This window comes from Protopterus annectens, chromosome 3.part1, assembly GCF_019279795.1.
Source record: "Protopterus annectens isolate FY-2018-M chromosome 3.part1, PAN1.0, whole genome shotgun sequence".
Lineage (NCBI taxonomy): Eukaryota > Metazoa > Chordata > Ceratodontiformes > Protopteridae > Protopterus > Protopterus annectens.
Window position 1 is genome coordinate 1903939418 of NC_056732.1, and position 23023 is coordinate 1903962440.

General features: G+C 39.4%; 1 protein-coding gene across 1 annotated transcript in view; it reads left to right on the top strand.

Moving 5' to 3' along the window:
* LOC122798817 overlaps positions 1–23023 on the top strand; it is a 3666270-nt gene that overhangs the window by 3031966 nt on the left and 611281 nt on the right. Inside the window, exon 19 of the mRNA XM_044067940.1 lies at positions 22041–22152. Within this exon, the coding sequence (XP_043923875.1) occupies positions 22041–22152 (112 nt within the window). The remainder of the gene's footprint in view (positions 1–22040; positions 22153–23023) is intronic.

The following is a 23023-nucleotide window of genomic DNA, read 5'->3' on the forward strand; positions in this document are numbered from 1 at the left end:
TAGGTTCATAGGTTGGTACTAGGCTATCGGCCCTAGGGCCTATACAAGCCTAGCCATAACAATTCCCTGGCTATTTTTTCCCACAGTATTTACTTCCCTGGACCCCTGTCTAGCAGGGCGACTGATGTGATCCCCAGGTTAATTTCCTATCTCCCATCCAATCAACAAGGTTCCTTTTGAAGAGGGCCAAAGAGGCGCTCCGTTGAAGTGTACGGGCAGTCTATTCCAGAGTCTGGGGAGTCTCTGGGTCAGGAAACTATCCCTTCAGCATGTTTTGTTCTTTGTGATGACAAGGTTTAGATCCCTGGAGCGTGTGTCTCTGAGGGATTGGGATTTCTTTAAGTGTAGCATGTCCAACAGCTTCGGGTTTGACATGGCCTTGTATGCTAAGCAGAGATCGCCTCTGAGTAGATGATATGCGACAGAGTATAGGAACATGTACATTAACAGGTTCTAGTTACATAAACATGAAATATTTTGACAGGTATGTAATAATTAACTGTTTAATAACATTAAAATGTTTCAATGTCAAATACATGAAGACAAGACAGCCTAGTCTTTTACCGGCTTCAGCTTAAATTCCTTGCACAACAGAGGTCATTATCATTACTTCATCATTATAAACAGTTACTCTATGAAAAGACTCCCATGCATTTCCAAAAGTGTCATTTGTATCATATACCAGGTTAATAAATGTATTTTACAGTGTGAATGTACATTAATTAGCTGATTAATGTTTCTGTGTTTGCAAAATTAATAGCACATTTAATTATAAAAATATCGTAAAACCATTCAATGCTATGTATATGCAAAGTATAGCTGATCTTACTACTTTATACTGGGGATGTAATATCATTACACTGTTACTATAAAGTAAACAATAATACATAGTTAAGGCGCAAAATAAATATTTTTCTGTGCAAATACTACCCATGCAGTCTTATTAGTAGAAATCCAATGCACAAGGCTAACAAAAAGCTCAAAGCCTTGCTAATGCAATTCTTCCATAAAAAGTTCAACGTACAAGATTTGAACACTGGTCTGAATAGACAAAGAAATTGGATGTGCTTGACTTATTTCTTACAAGGTTTTGGGTCCATCTGTAAGCCTTGTACGTTGAACTTTTTATGGAAGAATTGCATTAGCAAGGCTTTGAGCTTTTTGTTAGCCTTGTGCATTGGATTTCTACTAATAAGACTGCATAGGTAGTATTTGCACAGAAAAATATTTATTTTGCGCCTTATTTCATGACATTCTTTGATCTGTGCAAGTACTTTTATTTTCTGGTGGTGTTTGTTATTATCCTACAATAATACATAGTTATTACAGCTGGAATTAACACTTTTGTGACTCCCATAAAATAGGGATGTTTCAGAAAATTAAGATAATTGTCAAAGACAAACAGTTCAGATAGCTTAGATACCAGAGGCACTGTTTCTTACCTCTCTAAATGTTTCCACTGGAGAAATCTGTCGAAGTACATGCTCTGCTGATACAATGCAAAGGGAGTACCACTGAGAAAATCATGGAGAGCCTTCAAACAAGTAGATTCCTCAGAACAATCAACAAGGCGCCATTTCATTGAGATAATTTGTACATTCAGCAATTAAATAAATTAACAATCAATGAATTAAAGAGATAAGAATAAAAAACATACTAAAATGTCTAAGATAAAAGCATCTATATAATGAAAATGAAATTCTTATCCTGAGAATTATTGTAATTGTCTGCACTAATACATCAAGACACTGGTATGCTGTCATATAAAAAACAGGAAAATAAACAAATTAAATATCAATAACTTTTTGAATTAGATAATATATATTTAAAATAATCAAGTATTGATTGTAAAGGGTTTTAAGTAAACAACTGTGGTTAAACAATGAATCAAAAAACATGCTAAATATCTAAAAAATCAAAATGTAAGGGTATATATATATATATATATATATATATATATATATATATATATGTGTGTGTGTGTGTGTATGTATAGAGTTATAATTTTGCTGCCCTTAGTTTAAGTAAAGGGGCTAAAGAAATATGGTCATTGAGACCAGGGTTTTATTAGATTCCAAGAATAACTGCTAATATGTCTCTCTGTATTCCAGCCTATGCTCACAGGGCCCCCCTCTCAGTTCCTTAGGTACAGTTTCTAACACAAAAAATAAATCTAGCATTGGTACATGATAAAGAAAGTTTGTACAGTGCATTGTTAATGTTACATTTACTAACATCATTCATGTTTTCGTATATTCTACGTTTGAGCTATCTCTCGGTTTTACCGACGTAGAAACTATCACATCTGTCACAGGTAACAAGATAAACCAGGCCCTGGGAATTACAGTTAGTGTAGGTTTTGGCTGATAAAGTTTTTTGTCTGCATGATAAAACAACCTTTTCTTTACTGGAAATAAAAGAACATTGGTTGCAGACTCCACATTTGAAAGTGCCTTTCCTTCTATGAACAAAAAAATCATCATGTCTAACCAATTCAATTATATTTTGATGTTTTGCCCCTTCCTAAACACCACTTTTATAGGTTTGCCTTTTAGATTGGGTAAATCTGTAATGTCAGAGAACCTATCCCATTGTCTCAACACAATGTTCTTAATTTGATGTGCATTGGCACTAAAGTTAGTGACAAATGCTCTATTGTAACCACTCTTACTGAAAGTCTTCAAACCATGTTTATTGGAGAAACCATCTCCCATACCTAAAATGGGACTGTAGATGTTGTTTCTTCCTTTGTAACCTCTGCCTGGACAGAATTAATAAGTTCGACGGGGTAGCCTCGTTGAAGAAACATATGTTTTAGCACTGCACATTCAGAAAGGTAGTCAAAGTCATCTGAAGTCATACGGCAAATACGCACAAATTGTCCTTTGACAATACCTTTTTTCTGATAGAAGGGGCGTGTACTATTAAAACTAATATAGGTGTTAGAAAAGGTAGGCTTTCTAAATACAGTAGATTTAAAACAATTGTTGATTTTATGTAGTGACACATCTAAATAATGAAGACTGTTAACATCAGTTTGATAAGTGAACCTAAAAAAATCAGTAGTTTGGTTAAGGTAAGAGATGAATTCATCCAAAAGGACATCACCACCCAACCAAAAATTACAGATATCGTCCAGGAACCTAGAGTAAAAATTCCAATATTGGGAATAGGCACAATTGTGAACAAATTTACATTCCCATACAGATACAATGATGTCTGCAAAAATGGGAACACAACTGGCCCCCATGGCTGCTCCAGATTCCTGGTGATAAAATTCACCCTCAAAAAATAAAAAGTTGTTTTTCAAGACAAGTTCTACCAGTTCGTTACACAAGAATATATCATTCTCAGTTACCCCTAGTCTAGATAGTAAGGCTTCCTCTAGCCAGGTCAAGCCTAAGTCATGAGGAATCACAGAAAAATAAATCCACCACATCTATGGTGGTGAATAAAAGATCGGGTAGAAATGTTCAGGCTTGACTTTACTGAGGAGTTCCCAAGAGTTTTTGAGAATGTGAAGTTCACCACCCCACAATGTTTTTAGATACCAATCTAAGAATTTAGCTATAGGGGAAATTTTAGATCCTTCCGAAGCCACAATAGGTGTAAGTTGGGGCTCATTGACACATTTATGAACTTTGGGTATCCCGAGAATAGACGATACCTGAGGGTGAGATTGTTGCAGAAATTTGTAAATGTCATAATTAATGATACCCTGATAAAACAAATCTTTTAATGCTAAATCAATCTTTTTGTATGAAATATTGATTTAATTTATGGACACTTTGGTATATCTGGAAATATCATGGAGAAGAATGTGCATTTTACTGTCATATAAAATTTTGTCCATGATAACCACCTCCCCACCCTTATTAGGTTCCATAACTCGAATATTCGGGTTGGACCGTAGGTTGTTCAATAATTCTTGGTCCTTGTCATTAAGATTAGAGATAGTTTTAAAAGATTGGAAACTCTTGCGTATCTCAGTTTCAATAACGTTTTCCAAGTTTTTAAGTTGGGGTGAAGAGGGGGGTTGAAAGTGCTAGGCTTTTTGGAAAAAATAGAATCAGCCACAGCAGAAGTGTCACCAAAAATGTTCAATAAGTTCAAACATCTAATGAACATTTTTAGATCTAACAAAACTTGAGGTATTTTACTTTTGGGAGTAGGCACAAATTTAAAACCTTTGAATAAATTAAAAAAATCATCAATAATCTCAAGGCCACTGTAATTGAAAATGTGAAACCCTGCTTTACTAACCAAATGTGATGCTTCTTGATTAGTTGTAGCATCCATTACGTATAATTCTGATGAGAATGGTCCCTCCCCTCTTCTGGGGGTATGACCCCTTATAAAAATGGGTATTATTTTTAGTACAAAGTCTGTCAGATCTCCGTGGACCAACATTTTCATAACCATGGGCAGCATTATTGTTGAGTGAATTGGAGGTATTGACAACAAAAAAATTATCGTAATTAAAATTAAACTGTTGATGTACAACATGTTCAGGGTCAGATGAGCGATAAGACGTTTTAGGCAAGAGATACTGTTTGCCATCCTTATATTCCCTGGTTTCCCTATCTAATTTTTTATATTTCCTGTTTAACAGTTCATCAAATTTTTTATCAATCTGAACTTTTAAATTTAAATATTTATTTTTTTCAGACTGGACAGAAAACAAAAATTATTGGTAACATGTATTATACACATCAGTATCTTTTTGCAACAAGTCCATTTCACGGTTATTGTTGTTCGCAATCGCTTTAAGAATATCAAGTCCGCAATTATCGAAAATACGTAACAGTTCATTGTGAAATTCGCTCCCAGTAATAACATTGCTCGGGTATTTGAATACCCTAAGTCCCTTTGGTACAATATGTAACCTAATACACTCACTTAAATATGAATTGTCAATACTGAGAGATTTGTACCTGCTAAGCACGTTGTGTAACTTGTTGAGAGAGTCCATATAAGTATCTGTAGACTCTGTATTAGAAGAAGTAGATGAGGGTTTGCAAAAAAGTGGTTTATCTTGTAAGCACTGTTTAAACTGTGTTAAGTCCCTGGAAAACTTAACTGATTGTCCTTCTACCTTAACCATGGGTCCTTCATCAGAGCCCTCAGACAAAAGTTTGAAAAGGTCAGATCTGTCTTTATCAAATCTGAAGCTACAGACTGAAAGATTCCCCTCAGTTCTGTACTCCTCCTCTGATGTTGGAGCCTATTTCTTCCAGGCTTCCTTCACCCTTCCTTGAGCACTTGCTTAGAAGGCACACTAGACCCTCTTCTACTGTCTCATCTCTTCGATCCTCCAGAAGCCTATCTGAAGCAGATGTGTATAGGTTGATGAGGAAGTTCCTCAGGACACAGATACAAATGGAAGTCCTTTCAGCTCCAGATCCCTTGAGACTTAAGAGCCAACCTTAAAGCACACCACCATTGATTCCTTCTTTTCTGATCTATCTTTCAGTTTCACAGTCATTGGAGCCAAAATCTTTGGAGTGTCTTTCTTGGATCCGAAGATTCTTATTTCTTCGACTTCAATGGTCCCTCTGAGTTGACCAGCACTGCACCTCAGAGCCGGGAGGTTCTCAGAGCCGAAGAATCAGCACAGGCTCCATGGCATTGGAGTTGACTCCAAAGCCTTTGAGCTGTCTCTTTCCCTTGGAGCCTCAGCATTATTTCAGATCCGACTCCTTCCTCAGGTGGAGTTCTGCATCTCCTCGGTGCTCCGCTTTCAAGGTAGTGGAGGGTGTCTTCTCTATACCTAGAGAACAGACACCTCTGCCCTCTTTTGATCAGAATTCTTTGCCTCATTCTGTTTTCCATCCTGAGACTTGATCATCCCTTCACCTGGGACAGCGAATCTGATCTGCCCTCTAGCCAAGCCATCAAGCTATTACTATCTCTTCCGACACTTCCCTGGAACACCCCATGAGGAAGTCCTTTGGAAGAGAAAATGCAAGAGGAGGCACTTAGATTCCTCACAGGAATCTCTCACCGAGGACACTGATTTTGATAATGAGGAGGGCTCTCCTGATCTCCACCTGATGATGTCTCTTTTGGAGATATCCTGGGGCTCCTTAAACAAAGAGATGTTTGGTCTTCCAATTACACATTCCATGAGGAATCAGTGTTCCTGGAGACTTTGGGTCTGGCCCATCTACCTCCTGGGTTACTCCCTGATTTATGAGCTTGTAGATCTGGTTTCTTGTTGGACAAGGAAGGACTGTGTACATTGGAGTAAGGGAGTACCTTTTGATGCCATGGTTGTTGCAGCAGCTACAAGAAAGGAAGTGATGGAACAGAATTCCTCTGTCCATCCCCCTAACAAAGAGTCTAGAGCACTAGACAGGTTTGGGAAGCATGTCTATGCTTCAATGACCTTGGGTCTTAGATGGCTGAATTATTTGGCACATTTTGCAAAACTTCAGAGAGATTTGATCAAGGAGATTACCAAAGCTCTTTCAGTTTCCATGTTCTCTGAGGAAGGTACTAGAATTTCCTTGCAGATGGCTCCCCTTGAATCGATATCTAATTTGCCCATGAGGTTAATCTCACACGCTGCCAAAGGTACCTTCAAGGCTGCGGGTTCAGGCGTATCCATTAGGAGACATGTCTGGATGCACTTGTGTGACTTTGTGGAACCATTTATGTCTTCCTTCCTCAATACACCTTTTGATGGATCTTCGCTTTTTTGGTATCAAAGTGAAAGACATTCTCTCCAGGTGTGATCAAGAGGGAAAGACCCTGTCTGCTGAGGCTGTACATTTTTCTACCCCTCAAAGGTTCTTTTCTTGAAACCAAGGTGGTTGAAAGATGTGGTTTAAAAAGTCCCAGGGTCTTTCCAGCAGTCATGTGGAGATACTTCCTCTAGGGCAGAGGGGGGAACTCCATTGGCAGACTCCATTCTTGTGGAAGAGGTGGTCCGCACAATCAAGTGTCTAAAGATTCATTCTCAGATAGGCCCTATCACTGCTCCTGAATGTAGGCCCAACTGTACATCTATGGAGGCAGTCAGGGTCATTTATCCCTGCACCAGAGAGCCCAGCTAGATATCACAAAATATTCATGGGTACTGAGGATAATATCCAAAGGTTATATCATACCATTTTACCAACCCTTTCCTAGTGTTTATAAGAAAATCCAAGCTGTTCCACCCAGTCAGTAGGAAGCAGCTTCTCTCAAAATAAAAAAAGCTGCTAAAAAAAAGTCATCTAAGAGGTCATCACAGACCACAAAGGATCTGGGACTTACTAAAGATTTTTCATGGTGCAAAAAAAAGACAGGGGACTTAAGATCAGTCCTGGATCTTAGCAAATTAAATCAGTTTGTTCAGTATGCAAAATTCTGGATAGTCATGGTTCAGTCCATTCTACCATTTCTGCAGAAAGACGACTGGATGTGCTTGATAGATTTTCAGAATGCGTACTATAACATCAAAATGAACAGGGACTCCAGAAGGCACCTATGCTTCCAGCTGGGAGCTAGTCATTACCACTTCAGGGTACTGCCCTTTGGTCTCACCACAGCCCGTGGGGTGTTCACCAAATGCATGGCAGTTCTAGCATCTCACTTGAGACTGATTGGATTCCAAGTGTTTCCATATCTCGACAACTGGGTCTTGACTGCTTCAACCAGGCATCAACTGATTCAAGCAAGGGACTACTTACTCCAGCTGTGCTTACATCATGGAATATCAGTCAGTTACAACAAATCCCAGCTCATGCCGACTCAGAGTGTGGAATTCATTGGTGCTCATTTGAATACAGTCACTCAGATAGCTTCCTCTGTCTCAAATAGAAACTATACAATTCCAGGTCAGGAAAATAATTCAGAATTCTTCCCTTCTGACCAGATTGATACTTCAAGCTTTGGCCTCCATGTCAGTGGCAAACACCCTTCTCCCGCTGGACAAGTTTCATATGAGAAATCTTAAGTTGACTTTATCAACCCAGTGGTCCATTCTCCAACAACCATTATCCATGTCAGTCAAATTCACTCAACCATGCAAAAATTACCCTCAGTGGTGGATCCATTCTAATCAGCTCCATGAACGCCATCTTTTTGTTCTTCCCAACTCAAGGCAATGGTGATCATGGACGCCTCCCAGATTGGGTGGGGTGGCACTTCATGGAAGAACAGTCCAAGACACATGACCCCCTGAAGAGTCAAAATGCATATCAATGTTCTGGAAAAGAGAGGTGTCCTCCTAGTTTTGCAGGCCTTTCTAGACAATCTTCCAACTGGGACAGTTGCAATTCAGATGGACAATAAGTCAGTAGTCTGGTACATCAGCTAATGAGGAAGAACCAGATCTTTACCCTCTTTTCGAGACGCTATGAGAGTTTGGCAATGGGCGATCTCCAACACTCGCTTTCTAATAGCAATGCACATTCCCGGGAAATCCAACATGATTGCAGACAAGTTAAGCATGTCCATTTTGATACCTAATGAGTGGTCTCTCAATGTCAATGTGGTGGAGAAAAATTTCCATCTATGGGGGCAACCATGCTGCGATCTTTCCACTTGTCCCCTCAACAACAAATGCAACAGGTTCTTTACCCTTATACCCCCAACAGGGGAGTCACCATGAGATGCTTTAGTTCACACTTGGCCCTTCGGTCTTCTTTATGTTTATCCCCATTACGTCTCTTTCCCAAATTTCTACAAAAAGCATCTCCATTGAAGAGCACAGTTATCCTTGTTCCCCCTTACTGACCTCATCAGATCTGGTTTCCCCTCCTCTGGCCTCATCTTCTACATCTACCCTGGATTCTGGATCCAACTCCACATCTCCTGTCTCACCCAACAGGCATAACTCATCTGGACATATCAGGCCTCAAGTTGGCCACATGGTTTCTCCAGTTCCATTGATCTCTAGATAGCCTTGCTCTCCTCCTCTGTCCATCACATTTTATTACAAAAACTTTTCAGCACTGTCATATGTCCTTTACTTTTTAACCACACTCTTCAATGAAGGTGCTAATTTCTCTACTATTAGAGTCCAGTTAGCAGCTATTTCCAGCTTTCATCTGTGAGTAAATAACTCTGCCTTAGCTTCCTCTAAACTTTGCAAAACCTTTCTAAGAGGAACTTTTCTACTTAGACCCCCCCCCCATTAAAAGACCCTATGCCTCCCTTTGATTTAAATATTGTGCTTCAGGCCTTCACTCAACCTCTTTTTGAACCTTCGGCCAAAACTGACTTAAATTTTTGTCTTGGAAGACCATATTCCTAATGGTTGTCACCTCTCCCAGAAGTGTATCTGAACTTCAAGATCTATCTTTGAAACCTCCTTATTTAGTTTTTCACAAGGATAGGGTATCCTTATGAACTAATTCATCCTTCTTCCAAAGGTAGCTTCTGAATCCAATATATATCAGGTCACTAATCCCCAGCTTCCTTTCCAAATGTCTCAAACAAAGGCACCTTTTGGATGGGCAAAGACAGTTACTCTTCTGTCTTCACTGAACCAAAGATTTAAGAAAGTCTGAACAATTGTTTGTTTCTCTTTCCACTACCAAATTAGGCAAACAACTATCTAAAGTTACCTCGACTAAATGGTCAACTGGTTGTATTACTTTTACGTATAGAAAATTGGGTTTATCTTTACCAAAATCTTCTAGAGCCCATTCCACTACGCCTGTGGTGGTTTCTTCCATCTTTTTGGGCTAGAACTTCCTTGGATGATATTTGTGCAGCTACAACATGGACTAATCCTCATACCTTTATTGTCTATTATAAATTGTATCTGATGTCTAGGAGAAGAGCAGCTGTTGGCTTGACTGTGCTCCAGAATATCCTTGCTTAGAGTCCTCCCGGGTGTCTGGTAAATGGGGTCTCTGTCCCATGAGTTGAAGAATGAATGAAAATAACAACATCAGAATAAAAAGTTATTTACTCACTGTAATGTTCCATCTGTGTTGTCAATTTTCATTCTTCCACAACTCCTCACCCTCCTGCCTCCTCCTTCAATTTCATCTGGTGAGATTGAAAAGTATTGTAGGAACATTTGTTCCTAGTTTGAGCTCCACCTTCCTTTCGTTTTATGTTTTGCCACTGTCTTTTTATATCTAGGAGAGGCAAACTCGATCTGAGATATGTTAGGTTGGTGGGGCATTATGGGTAAAGGAAGTGCTCCAGTATGGTTGCCACCCATCCTGTTGTCAGTGGGACACTCACGGGTTGAGCCCTTTTATCCCGCTTCCTGCAGTCACCAAGCGTGAGACTTTAAAAGTCCCGTTTTTCCCCTTTTCACGACTGCGAATTCAATTGCCGTGGAAAAGCCGAAAAATACTTCCGTTTTTTCCATGGCAATGCAGCTACGTCATCACTCGGACCTGCAGTTAAAGGGATTCCCTGCTAGGTCTACGTGGTAATGCAACACAGTAATTGGCTGCAGGGATTGGAGGGGGCGGGGACTTACTAAGAATAGCCCAATAAAGGTTGCAGCTGTAGAGCACTAAGCTCTACAGCTGCAAATGAAAAAGATCTGAGATTTCTATTTCTGAAGCCAGCCCAGCCAGCCAGCAAAGAAGCCAGCCAGCCAGCAAGGAAGCCAGCCAGCCAGCCTGCAAGGGAGCCTGCTAGCCATCAAGGGAGCCTGCCAGCCAGTCCAGCCACCACTTCAGCATCCAACTAGCCATTCCAGCAGGAAGGTAGCAAGCTAGCCCAGCAATAAGTGTGATAGTGGTAAGTACATGGTAGCATTTTGTGGCTTTAATTATTTAAAATGGGAATATTGTGCTTTATTTAAGTTTTTAATGTTTAGAGGTAGATGGGGATGTCGTATGCAGTATTTAAATTTGTGCAGTGGTTATTTTGAGATTTTTGAGTACTAGTTTAAAATGGGAATATATTGTCGTTTAATTTTTTTAATGTTTAGAGGTAGATGGGAGTGCAGTACGCATTATTTAAATCTGTGCAGTGGTTATTTTGATATTTTTGAATAGTAGTTTTTAAAGATGTAAAACCTGAATGTATATGTAATTGTTATTATTCTTGGGGGTATGATTTGGAAGCATTACTTTTAAAAGGCTGAACTGTGTATATAAGTTGTTTATTTCTGGTGGGGGGCAGTGAAATATAAATTTAGTGTGATGTATTTCTATTGTCGTAGCTTTTTCTGGGTATTGTCTGTTTGCAGATAGAAAATGTTCGAGCATAGTTTGCACTTTTTTGTATGGAAATGTGTGCAATTTAATGCTGTTTTCAGGAAGTTATGATATATTGTTTGGATAATTTTTCCTGTTAGTTCCTGCAAGTCAATGTGTATGTGGTACAAGTCTACCTTTTGAGGGGGAATGTTAACAGTTAATGTAATTCATTTATTATTCTAGTAGGTACATGTTGCGAATTTGCCAAAGCTGTTTCAAGATTGTTTTCATTTATACTTGTAAATGTGTGCATTTAATTTATTATGCATTTTTAATAAGGTTAAAATATACTGCTTTGCTTGTAATGTGAATATGGGTGTGCTGCTTCTACTTGGGCCTGTTTATTGCATTGCTGTGCTGGGTAAATTACTCTTAATTGCTATGTTTTGAGGTAAAAGGAGCCCATGGAGTCTGCTGTACATTGTAGTTTGTATTACTTCTTTTGCAAGAAGTATTTTTAAAAGTTAAATTGTTTACGGACTTTTTTCCTGTTCATTTTTTTTTTTTGGTGGATGTATGCGCAGAAGTTAATGCAATGTATTTCAGTATGCTGTGATGTCACAATGTTGTATCCATAACTAATACTGCATCTCCTTTAACAACTCTGGTGATGTCGTGGTGGGGGTGTGGCTAGTGTCATGTTGGGCACACCCCCTATCATATTGACCACACCCCCATGCCCCACTTTGCCCTTGTTAAAAGGTGGCAACCCTAAGCTCCAGAGTTCTAAGATCCTACTCTTTGGAAGAAGCAGCTGAGTCAGATCTGGGTATCAGATCTGAATCCATCAGTTGAGGAAGAATGAAAATGGACAATGTGGATAAAACGTTATGGTGAGTACATAACTTTTTATTTTTTCTACTGAACAGAATGTAGAAGTCAGGCAGTGTGAAAGTATGAGGAACTACAAAGCTACATATGTATACAATAGGGATGCTATTGGCTGAGTTCTCCTGGGATTTATATAATGGCTCTAGTAAGAAGCTATTCACAGATAATATTGCACTATCAAGTATAAGGGATGTTGAAAATGTGAACATGTGTGGTGTAGTTAAAAGACTGTTGCACTCTAGATTTGATGTGATAATTTACATAAGATAACATTTTGATTAAAAAACACAAACATATTGGTGATGCTGCTTGGAAAACAACGATTTAAGGCTGTGTAGTCAATGGAGGCAGTTCAAGTTTGTAGGTAGTAATATATACAGAGTGAGTACATTGTTTGTAAGGTAAGGGGTTAAGACTGTGACCTGAAATGGAAGCTAATCAAGAGATTTGAAAGCAGAAAGATAGTGGGTCTCTGAGGAATGTTGGGGGGGATGTGTGCAGGCCAGTCACTAATGTTGGGCAAGAGCCAAGAAACAGTTAATGCACTCATGTGACCGAAGTTGAGAAGTTGGTCTGCTCAGTGATTCAAAAGATCATTTAACTGCTGTAAAAGAAACTAAAGTGAAAATGTACAAATACAAACTTGTGTAGGGAAAAAGGTACAAGAGAAGAGAGGAATGCTAAATGTCTGACTTGCTGAGCTTTTCCTGAGGGGAGAAATGTGCAAATGGGTGGCAGCAATCCTCCTTTATCTAGGATATTACAATACAGTGAGGCAGCAGGCTGATGCAGTGTTGGCACTTCAGATCATGTCATTAAGGTTCCCAACCTAAATGAAAGGGAAAAAATTAAACCATTACAGTACTAAAGTTATAAATGCAGTAGGAGAAATCTGACAAAACACAGAAAAATGTCACTGTATTGGCACATAAGGACACAAGTGCAGTTACAGTGATACCAGCTCATAGGGCCGTATTGCATGTCACTAAATGTGGAATAGAAGTAGTACCCAAAGCAAGCAGGCATTTTTTTTCCAAAGAGAATGTGGTTTATATGGCACTGCCTGGAGGTGGACAGTGCTTTGGAGAAGTTCACAGTACAATCAAGCTCATCCTGAAACTATATCACAGAAGAAAGCAATATGAGAAAGTTATATAGCACTCAGAAGACATAAACAGAGCAGGAGCAAATATATATCTATATCCTAAAACCAACACCATCTTGGTACAATATACAATATTAAAATAAGTGTATGTGCATGTACAGGGAATATGTGTAACTGGTTATGTATCTGGACTGCATAATCAGGGTATCCAAATTTTAATTTATTGAGATATGGAAGGCATGAAACAGGAATAACAGATGTAAATGTACACAGATGTTCAGTCATCAGACAGACAAATCAGCTGCAACTGTTGGTAATAGATATATGTAGCCATGCATATAACAAATAAAATATGCATACAGTAACCATGTCACCAAGTCTATAAAAAATGTAAGAGAGGAGTTCCCCTCAGAGAAAAAAGGAACATAAATACATGAACAAGGAAATTCCTCCCAAGAAAGTAGCATAATGTTGAAAGTCTCTAGAAATGACAGTACTCATCTTGTAGCTGGACAGAATATAATAATTGCAGCAACAATGTCAACTGTAAGGGAAGGATTATACACATCGAAGGGAGAACCCCCAACACTGCAGCAAGTTATGGTCAGTGAGAGTCAATTGTGCACATGCACACAGAGAGAACTTCAGCTGTTTGTGACATTTAATTAATTGAGAAGCCCCAGGTGGTCATGGCTTTGATCTCCTGGTTGAGAATTTAATGCAGAGTCCAGGTTCAGGTGTTGCAACATTATTTGGGCTTGATGGTGCAACTGTAAGGGAAGGATTATACACATCGAAGGGAGAACACCCAACACTGCAGCAAGCTATTGTCAGTGAGAGTCAAGAGACAGCCATTGTACACATGCACACAGAAAGAACGTTGGCAGTTTGTGACATTTAACTAATTGAGAAGCCCCAGGAGGTCATGGCTTTGATCTCCTGGTTGAGAATTTAATGCAGATTCCAGGTTCAGGTGCTGTAACATTGTTTGGGCTTGATGGTGCATGGTGGCAGTTGCATTCCTGAGGATCCAAATGTTGCAATGCACTAGACAGTATCAGTGGCCACAGAGCTGTCATGATCTCATCCTGGTGTCAGACCTGGTGGATGCTTCCAACCAGCTTTTTGCTGACCTTTCCTTTCTGCAGTTGACCCTAGCACATTTTGATGGTAGATGCTTTGCTGGTTGGATGGGGGCTCTGGTAAACTCGTGTGTTGAATAGTCTTTGTGGTCCCATGGATAGGGGCTGCATGTTAGACAGTTTGTGCCTTACTGACCCTCAGATTTTTGAAGACAAAATTGTTTTCTGGACCTCTCTTTATTTAGTTAGGCAACCAGTCTTCTGTGTGATACCTAAACAAACAAGAGGACACAAGGCTATAACCCACATGTAGGGCTGAAACTTTGCATGCAGATACCTTATATGGTCAGAATGTTTTAGAAGTTGACCAGTTTCAAGTCTGATCTCTTTGTCACTCAAGAAAATGTGGTCCTCCCATATTTTGATTTGTGTAGCAAGATATGGGGGAAGTGGTGGTGAAAATGTTCTCTATCTTGTATTATACAATGACTGGCCATTAACGTTCAAAAATGAGCACATTGATTAGTCAGCCCGACCAGCGTGCTCATTGTAAATTGAGCATATACCAGTAAAAAGTAGTCTCATCGTCAGGACTTTCTTCTATTTATATATGCTATTTTTCATTTTTCTTCACTTGTTTTTTTCAAAAAAAAAAAAAAAAAAAAAAAAAAAGACATTTTGGAATCCAGACAGTTGACAGATTCAAGAGAGGCAGGGACGAGAAAATAGAAGGAAAAACATGTATATTATGCAAAACTAAAAGAAACGTACCTGATTTTCCTTGTATTTTCTCTCCTGTCTCTCTCGTGCCTGTCAAGTGTCTAGATTGAAAATGTTTAATAAAAAAAAGAAGAAGCAATGGAGATCTTCATTCTCCATTGCTTCCTTCCCAAAGCATATATTATATGCATGCACAGTACATCAAGAAAGCAAAAAGATACCTGAATGAAGTGGAAGAACACTGCGACGCTGTTATACAAGGACATTATTTAAGAAAAGTAAGTTATATTTTTTCTTAAATAATGTCGTATAATACCAGTAACCCACAGCTGGTTGTGGGTAATGCTGATTTACCCATACCCAGCCGTAGGTTATTACTATAATATGAGAAATACTTGGGTCTTTGTATCATTCCTCTTCATAAACTTCAGGAATGAAAGACCAAAAGTTATTTTTCTTAGCTCTGTGGATGAAAAAGAGATCATAGTATCAGATCTGTAGCACACTGGGTGTACAGGGACAGTTTGTGGCCTTAGCTAAAGATTTTATCCATGGATGAGGCAACAGACAGTTATGCCTCAGGGCTTGCCGTGGGATTTAGAATCCATAATCCTACTAACCGTCCTAACTGATGGCTCAAGGGTTTCTCAAGTCATTAGGGAGTCTAATCTTTCTCAGTTTGGGTGTCATGGTACCCTATGCTGCCCCACAGAGATTGCATGTGGTTCTTTTCTATCTGTGACACCTACTTGATTTGGACCTTGGTTATTCTGTGGTCAGGTTACATGTGTAAGCTATTTTAATCATCACATATTGTTGTCCATCTCCAGCTTGACAAGTAGTTTATTGCCAATGTTATAACTCCATCCATAAATTCCAACTCCATGGACTAAAGACTTTCTTCTCTGCATTTTGAGCTCACTGGCTCACCAGTACTGAAATTTGTGTAATAGAAAAACTTATTTCTAATGTCTGTCCTACCTGCTCACAAATTCTCAGAATATCAGGCCTTCTTGTATAAACAAAGATCATGTGTCCCTTAGGATTAACTCATATTTCTAGCAATGCTTGAGCAGAGGGCTTCTCTGCATTTTTTTCTGTGTATGTATATGTGGGTAGCCCATTCAACATGTTTCATCTGTTGGAGTTTGGTGAGTGTTTGGTAAGCATGTTCTACTTAGTAGTGTAGGTGCAATTTTTTTTTGTGGTACAATTAAACTTATTGGACACAAGTGTCCCTTTTCTGTGGGGACCCAGGAGCACTGTCTCATTAAAGAACTTATTGATAGTCGCACACAGAAGGCAAATGAAGATGGAAAAAATGGCATCAGACCCTGAGCTAAAGGAAGCAGTTCATTAACAGCAGAAAAGCCTTAGTCCTCTGTGCTACCAGAATTTATTGTTATTTCTTGATTTGCAGGAAGGTTCTTCATAGTGGCTGGGGTGAACTGTACTTAGCTTGTATTCATGGCATGAGCTAAAATATATAATTTTCAACCCACCCACAGTGTGGAAACTTCTCAAAAAAAGATTGCTAGATCATGATTAATAGAAAAGTTGGCCCCAGCCCAGTCATAGGACCTATTAAGGAGGATCATCTTGCAAATTATTTGATAAAGTAAAAAAATCTCTCATGATCACAGCTTGTATTCTTACCAAACAGGTAAAGCAAACACATAAAGACAAATATTAAAATATTAAATTGCTATTGTGTGAGATATTCAGCATACAAATATGTGATTGATTCGTCTTCTCACAGTCAGGATACATTCTCACATCCACATATTCTTATACATTAAAAGTTTTTTTAATTCAAAATTCCACATTGTTGACTTTACTGTGCTAATTTAAAATGATATTTACTTAGAGTATGCACAGTGGTTGTAACCACTGGCAGCCTTAATTAGCCTTCTGAGCAGCTGCTGACCTAATATTTTATCAAAACCTCTAACTATTGCACTGTATAGCTTGAATGGCTCTTCAATGGGCTTTTGGCTGAATATGTATTTGAAATGTGGTGTAAGTATAACTAAAGTATTGTTAGATTTCTCCTTGGAGAGGCAATGTTTCAGTTTGTTGTTGTAGCTAACTGAAGTGAAATAATCTTGTCTGTAATGGTACGAGGAACAAAACTGTAGTTTGTACTCCTGTGGTCTAATATAACCTACAGCATTATGATTTGACACAGATTTCTCCTTTAACAATGCATTTAACATCTGATCTGTACCTGCTGCTCAGGGTTGGATTACACAAGTATGAGTTAAAACTGTAGCCCAACTCCACCATTCAGATTACAACAATGGAAATAAATAGAACCACAGCTGCCCTTCAGAGCAGATTCTCAGTGTCTAACATTTAAGAACAAGCATTACTGCGTTATCTTCTGTTACTACCATCTTAAGAAGACTTTGTTGCACAAGAGCTTGAAGTGTCCAAGCCTTCTTTTCCCATGTTGCTTTAAGTTGTGTGTGTGTCTGTGTGTGTGTGTATGTGTGTGTGTGTGTGTGTGTGTGTGTGTGTGTGTGTGTGTGTGTGTGTGTGTGCGCGAGTGACAGCAAGTTGAAATGTTATTTTTTTTTTTTATTTATTTTTATTTGCAGTTTGTTAACCAGGTTAAGTCCATTGGGCCAAAATGAGCCCTTTTTCAATGGAGGCCCAGGGAGAAAATTATTACACGGCTAATATCAACAAAGTACAATACAGTTTTCAAAACTACTAAAAACACAGTAATACAGAAGACAGAAAAATAACATTTGAGCAAGGTGTTGTAACAAAGCACTGAATGAAATTAAAACAAGTATTTTGTAGTACATAAGTATAATTTGGAGTGCAGGAACTTGTGCACTCAGTTTCATGAGGTGAGAGGTAGGAAGAATTAACAAGTGAGTAGAACAGTGAAAGGTGAATAGGCTGAGTTATGAGAAAGGAAAAAGAGAGAGGGAGTGAAAATGAAATGAAGGGAGTCACTAGGTTGAGTTTTGAGAAAGGAGAGAAAAGAAGGATGGAGGAGCAGAAGTGATATAGAGGGAGTCAGGTGGGGTGAAAGCATGAATATTCCCAGTGAGAAGACTGATGGGAATGGAGTATGGTCTTGAAGGCGGAGTGGTCTTTGGTGATTCGAATGTAGTGGGGGGAGAATTCCATAGGCAACCGAGGGAGAAAGACAGGAAAAATTGCCCATGTGCACGTAACGGTTTGTACACTTCGAGGAGGTTCTGGTTACTGGACCTGTATAGTCTGTCAGGATGATGCAAAGTGAATATGGAGGAGAGAGAAGGGCAGTTAGAGGGTTTGAAAATGAGTTTGTTAGCAGTTAACAGTTGAATGTAAGACAGATAGTGGGGGAGTTCCAGCCAGTTCAAGGAGTGGAGTGCATCACAGTGGTGGGAGGAGGATTTGGTCCCAGTAAAAAACTTATAGAGATTTTATTGTAGCAGGATGACAGTTTTGACTTTAGGGAGGATTGAAGGTTGGTAAGGAGAGGGGCTCCATACAACAGAGAGGGGATGAGATAGGAAATAAACAGTATATGTTTGGAAGAGGGACTGAGATAACGGCTGTGACGATACAGCATTCTGAGCTTTTAGTGTGTTTTCTTAATACTAATTTGTATATGAATGTCAAACTTTAAATGTTCATCAATGATAACACCTAGAAGTTTTGTATGGGAGACTATTTCAATGAGAATCTTAATCTGACTGACTATGGAGAAGGAATTTTTATCGATATAGGTGTTTTTAGAGGGGGTAAAGATCATGATTTTGGTTTTGGATGCATTGAGAACAAGGTAATTTTTTAACATCCAAGACTCTGTACAAGAGAAGGCATCTTGTGTTAGTTGCATGAGTTTGGGGAGAGATTCAGCATAGCAAATTATGGTGGAATCATCCACGTATTGGACAAGTTTGGTATTAGGGATGCACTGATGAAAATTATTAATGAAGATGTTAAAAAGTAAGGGACCCAGTATTGAGCCTTGTGGAACTCCTGTTGGAGTGTGAAGGAAGAAAGAGGTACTATTGTTCCACTTGACGGCTTGCTGTCTATTAGAAAGGTAACAGGAAAACCAGTTAATAGAGGAGGGGGATAGATTGAGAAGAGAGAGTTTGGACAAGAGAATGTTGTGGGGAAAAGTATCAAAGGCCTTTGATAAGTCTAGGAGAAGGTTAGATACAATGTTGCCAGAGTTTCAGGCTCTGTTGATGATGTCAAGGAAGGAGAGAAGAGCAGTGGTAGTATTATGTCCATGTCTAAATTCATGTTGAGTTGGAGAAAGAAGTTGATTGTCTAGGAGGTAGGGAAGGAGTTGCAAGTGTATACATTTTTCAAGGACTTGTGAGGTAGGGGACAGGATGGCTGTAGGATGGAAGTTGGAAATTTCAGTATTGCTGCCTCCTTTGCGGAGGGGAATGATGAACGCTTTCTTCCAGAGGAGGGGTACATAGGATTCTTGGATTGAACGGTTGATAAGTATGGTGATGGGAAGGGCTATGCCATCGGCAGCTAGCTTGAGAAAGTTAGATGGAAGATTGTCTGGGGCATGAGAGCATGGTTTTAGTTTTAGTACAAGTTTTATTATGGTGCGCAGAGAGACTGGTTGTATGCTAAAAGGGGGGAGATGAGTAGTGTTGATGTCAGAGGGACTAGAGTTGAGGGTGTGGGATGAAAGTGGAGTAGAAGTGTTGTTGGTGAATGATGTGGTAAGCTTGGCTATTGTATCAATAAAGAAAGAGTTGAATTGGGTAGCTAAGATATGATCTGGAGAGTTAGGGTCAGGGCAGGGATTGTCTTTTTTGCCAGGAGAGAGGAGAACAGATATACTGTTCCAAACTTTTTGGGGGTTGGATCTATGATTGTTCTGAAGCTTGGAGTAGCAGGACTTTCAGTCTAAAGCAATTTGTTTTTTCACTTTATTACAGAGTTGCTTATACTCAGTAAGGGTGTTAGGTGTTTTAGATTTATGGTAATGCTTCCAAGATTTATCTCGGAGATCCATGAGTGTAATAGTTGCTTTAGTTAGCCAAGGGGTGGATTTGGTTTTGATTCTTTTAGTTCTGGGGGGAGCAAAGCTATATAGTAGGTTATTGAATGCAGTATTGAAGTATGTAACAGCATTGTCAAGAGGGAGGGTTTTTGCAGGTTTCCAGTTCATATGTTGTAGCGAGTCAGAGAAAGCTAGAGGGTTGAAGTTTTTTAGGGTATGTGTTGTGATGTAGTTGTGGTGAAGATGGAGGGAGGATGGTGAGCAAAGAGATGGAGATGATCACTGAGGGAGTTGGGTAGGGCGCCATTGTCAGAAATGGAATTGGGATGAGAAACTAATATCCAGTCCAGAATACTACTGGAGTTATCTTTATTAAATCTGGTAGGAGAGGTAATTATTTGGGTGTAGTTGTATAGGTTTATATTCTGAGGTGATGTAGGTAATTGAATAGAAGTCCAGTTTATATTTATATCACCTAGGAGTATAGTTTCATTGCTTATGTTGGATGAGAACCAAGAGAGGATATCTTCAAGAATGGAGATGTTATTTCCTGGTGGAATATAAAGAACAGCTATACATATGTTTTTATGGTTATTAATTTTCAGGAGGGCCAGGGTTAGTTCAGCTTTTGCGAATTGGGGTATAGGCTTGGTAAAGGGTGTCACTGTTAGGGAGGAGGAGGAGAAAAGTAGGACTACTCCACCACCTTTCTTTAGAGTTCTGTCATTTCTTATGATCTTGTAGTTGGGAGGGGTAATTTCGGAATCTTTTATGTGGGTTTTAGCCATGTTTCAGTGATAGAGAGAATGTCATGGTGGTAATGCGATAGCCAGGCATGAAGGGTAGGAAGTTTATTGCATAAACATTGGGTGTTAATAGTAGCAAAAAGGTGAGATTTATGGTGAGAGGGGAGGAAGACAAGTTAGGGTTAGAAGCATGGTTGTCTAAGGGTCCAGGATTAGGATGTATGTCACCAGAGAGGAGGATAGAGATTAGTTGGAATAGGAGGGAGGCAAGGTCTTTAGATACTTTGGATTTGGAAGCAGGGTAGCTGGAGGGGTATGGATTGTGAGGGATTGGGACTGTAATACAGATATCAGGAAGAATCTTTCTAGTAAAGAGAAGAGAGTCATTATAGTAATACAGGCGAGGGGAGATATAAGTTGAGGGGTGAGATTCTGTTAAGGCATGTATTGAAGTTGTATGATAGAGAAGGGAGTAAGAAATGTCAGGTAGTCTGGAGCCCGGAGGGCGAATGGAGCTGAGATGGAGGAAGGAGCAGAAAAGACCAACAAAAACAATCAGTAATACAGGCACTCTCGAGCACTCAAAGGTACTGACAAGCTCAGAGGTATGTAACTTATGAGTTAGGGTTCGGTCTGATTCAAGGAGAATTGAACAGGTGAGACATCTGTGCAAAAAACAATGGGAAAGGACAACAGGCCTTACAGCTGCAGGAAGCAGGGAAAAAGTATTGAAAGTTACCCAATCCAATGTTGTGTCTTTCAGCTTTTCCCAGTTAGGGGACGCCACAGCGGAACTCCGGTCCGCTAATGATTGGTAGTTGATTTTTACGCGACGAGTTACCAGCCCTGATGCACAACCTTCAACGAAGGTACGCCCATTCACGCATGTCTCCACGCAGAAGACGCTCTAGCTGAGAATGGAACCGGACAGCATCTGACTGGATACAATGAGTGGGAAATATATTGCCACCTAGTAGTGTTCCTGAGAAAAGTAAAATGTAGAATCTACTTATTACAGAGAGTGAAATCTTAACCTTTCTCGCACTTTAGTGATCAGGAGTGTGATCGTGCAATGGAAACAAAGTGGTCATTCCTTTGAGCAGACTAAGAGCTAAAGATGAGGCATGAATTTGGCCCCTTAAGTGTGCGTGAATTGTTTGATGTCATTAGGTGGTCACACCAGAAGGAAGACTGCTGGGAAATTAGAAGCCACTACTGATAGCTGAGATGGTGAGACCTACTAATAAGCTCTTCTGTGATATAAACTTAATGTTAAGTGTCTAAAATAAAGAATAAATCTGTTTTATACTGGATCATTTGTGGGCTGTCTGGATTTTGTAAAAGCAGATTATTTCTGACAGTTTTCATTACTGATATAGACTTTTTCTATCAAACCCCTGAATATTGTAGAATGACATAAAGGATCTCCTTGAGTTAGTGGTGAAGGATCTGCAAATATCACTGAATGTTCAGTTTGAGCCACTACTGAAGTTAATGACGAGAGACAACGTGCCTATTCGTGGTAAGAATTTTTTATGACTTATTATCTCAATATGTGTTTTAACAATGTTTTGGCCATTCTGTGACCATGCAAGTGCAGAAATGTTCATTTTAACTTTTCAGAATGGGTTCTGCTGAAAGGTGAAAATCTTTTTAGTACAATACTCCCACAAATAGTGTAGCAAAAGTAGGAGAATATTTCAGGATTAAGACAAAGTAATTAAGCAATAAGATGCAGTCCAAGACTTGTGTTACACTCTCTCACCCAGGGTTGCCAGATGTCCCTATTTGAGTTGGACTGTCCCGAAATCAGCAGCCCAATCCCAAGTCCTGCACTGCCTTTTGAAAATCCCGGTGAAACAGCCTCCACTTTGTGATTTTTAATTGGCTCATATACTAGCATGTGGGCCATTCATAAATTGCAAAGCAGCGCCACTTCTTTTCAACGTGGAACAGTAAACTGTTCCACATCGAACAGAAGAGGCTCTGCTGTACAATTTTTGATTGGCTCGTATACCGGCATACTGGCCAATCATAAATCACGAAGTGGAGCCACTTCTTTTCAGTACGAAACAGTGGGGTGTTCCTTATTAAACAGAAGAGGCTGTGCTGTGCAAATTTTAGATTGACCCATACACCGGCAAATGAGCCAATCAAAAATCGGAAAGCGGAGCCACTTCTTCTTAAAGCGGAACTGCCTGCTGTTCCGCACAAAAGACCTTTTTCCCCCTATGGTTTTCACTTAGCATGAAGGGCTTTTTTTTTGCTTCTACCTGTCCCTTCAGAAATCTGACAACCCTGCTGTCAGCTGAAGCCATGGCTGCCATATTCCAATAACATGCCAAAGCTTTCTACCTGGCCAGCCTTCAGTAGATTGCACTGTGGCTAGAACT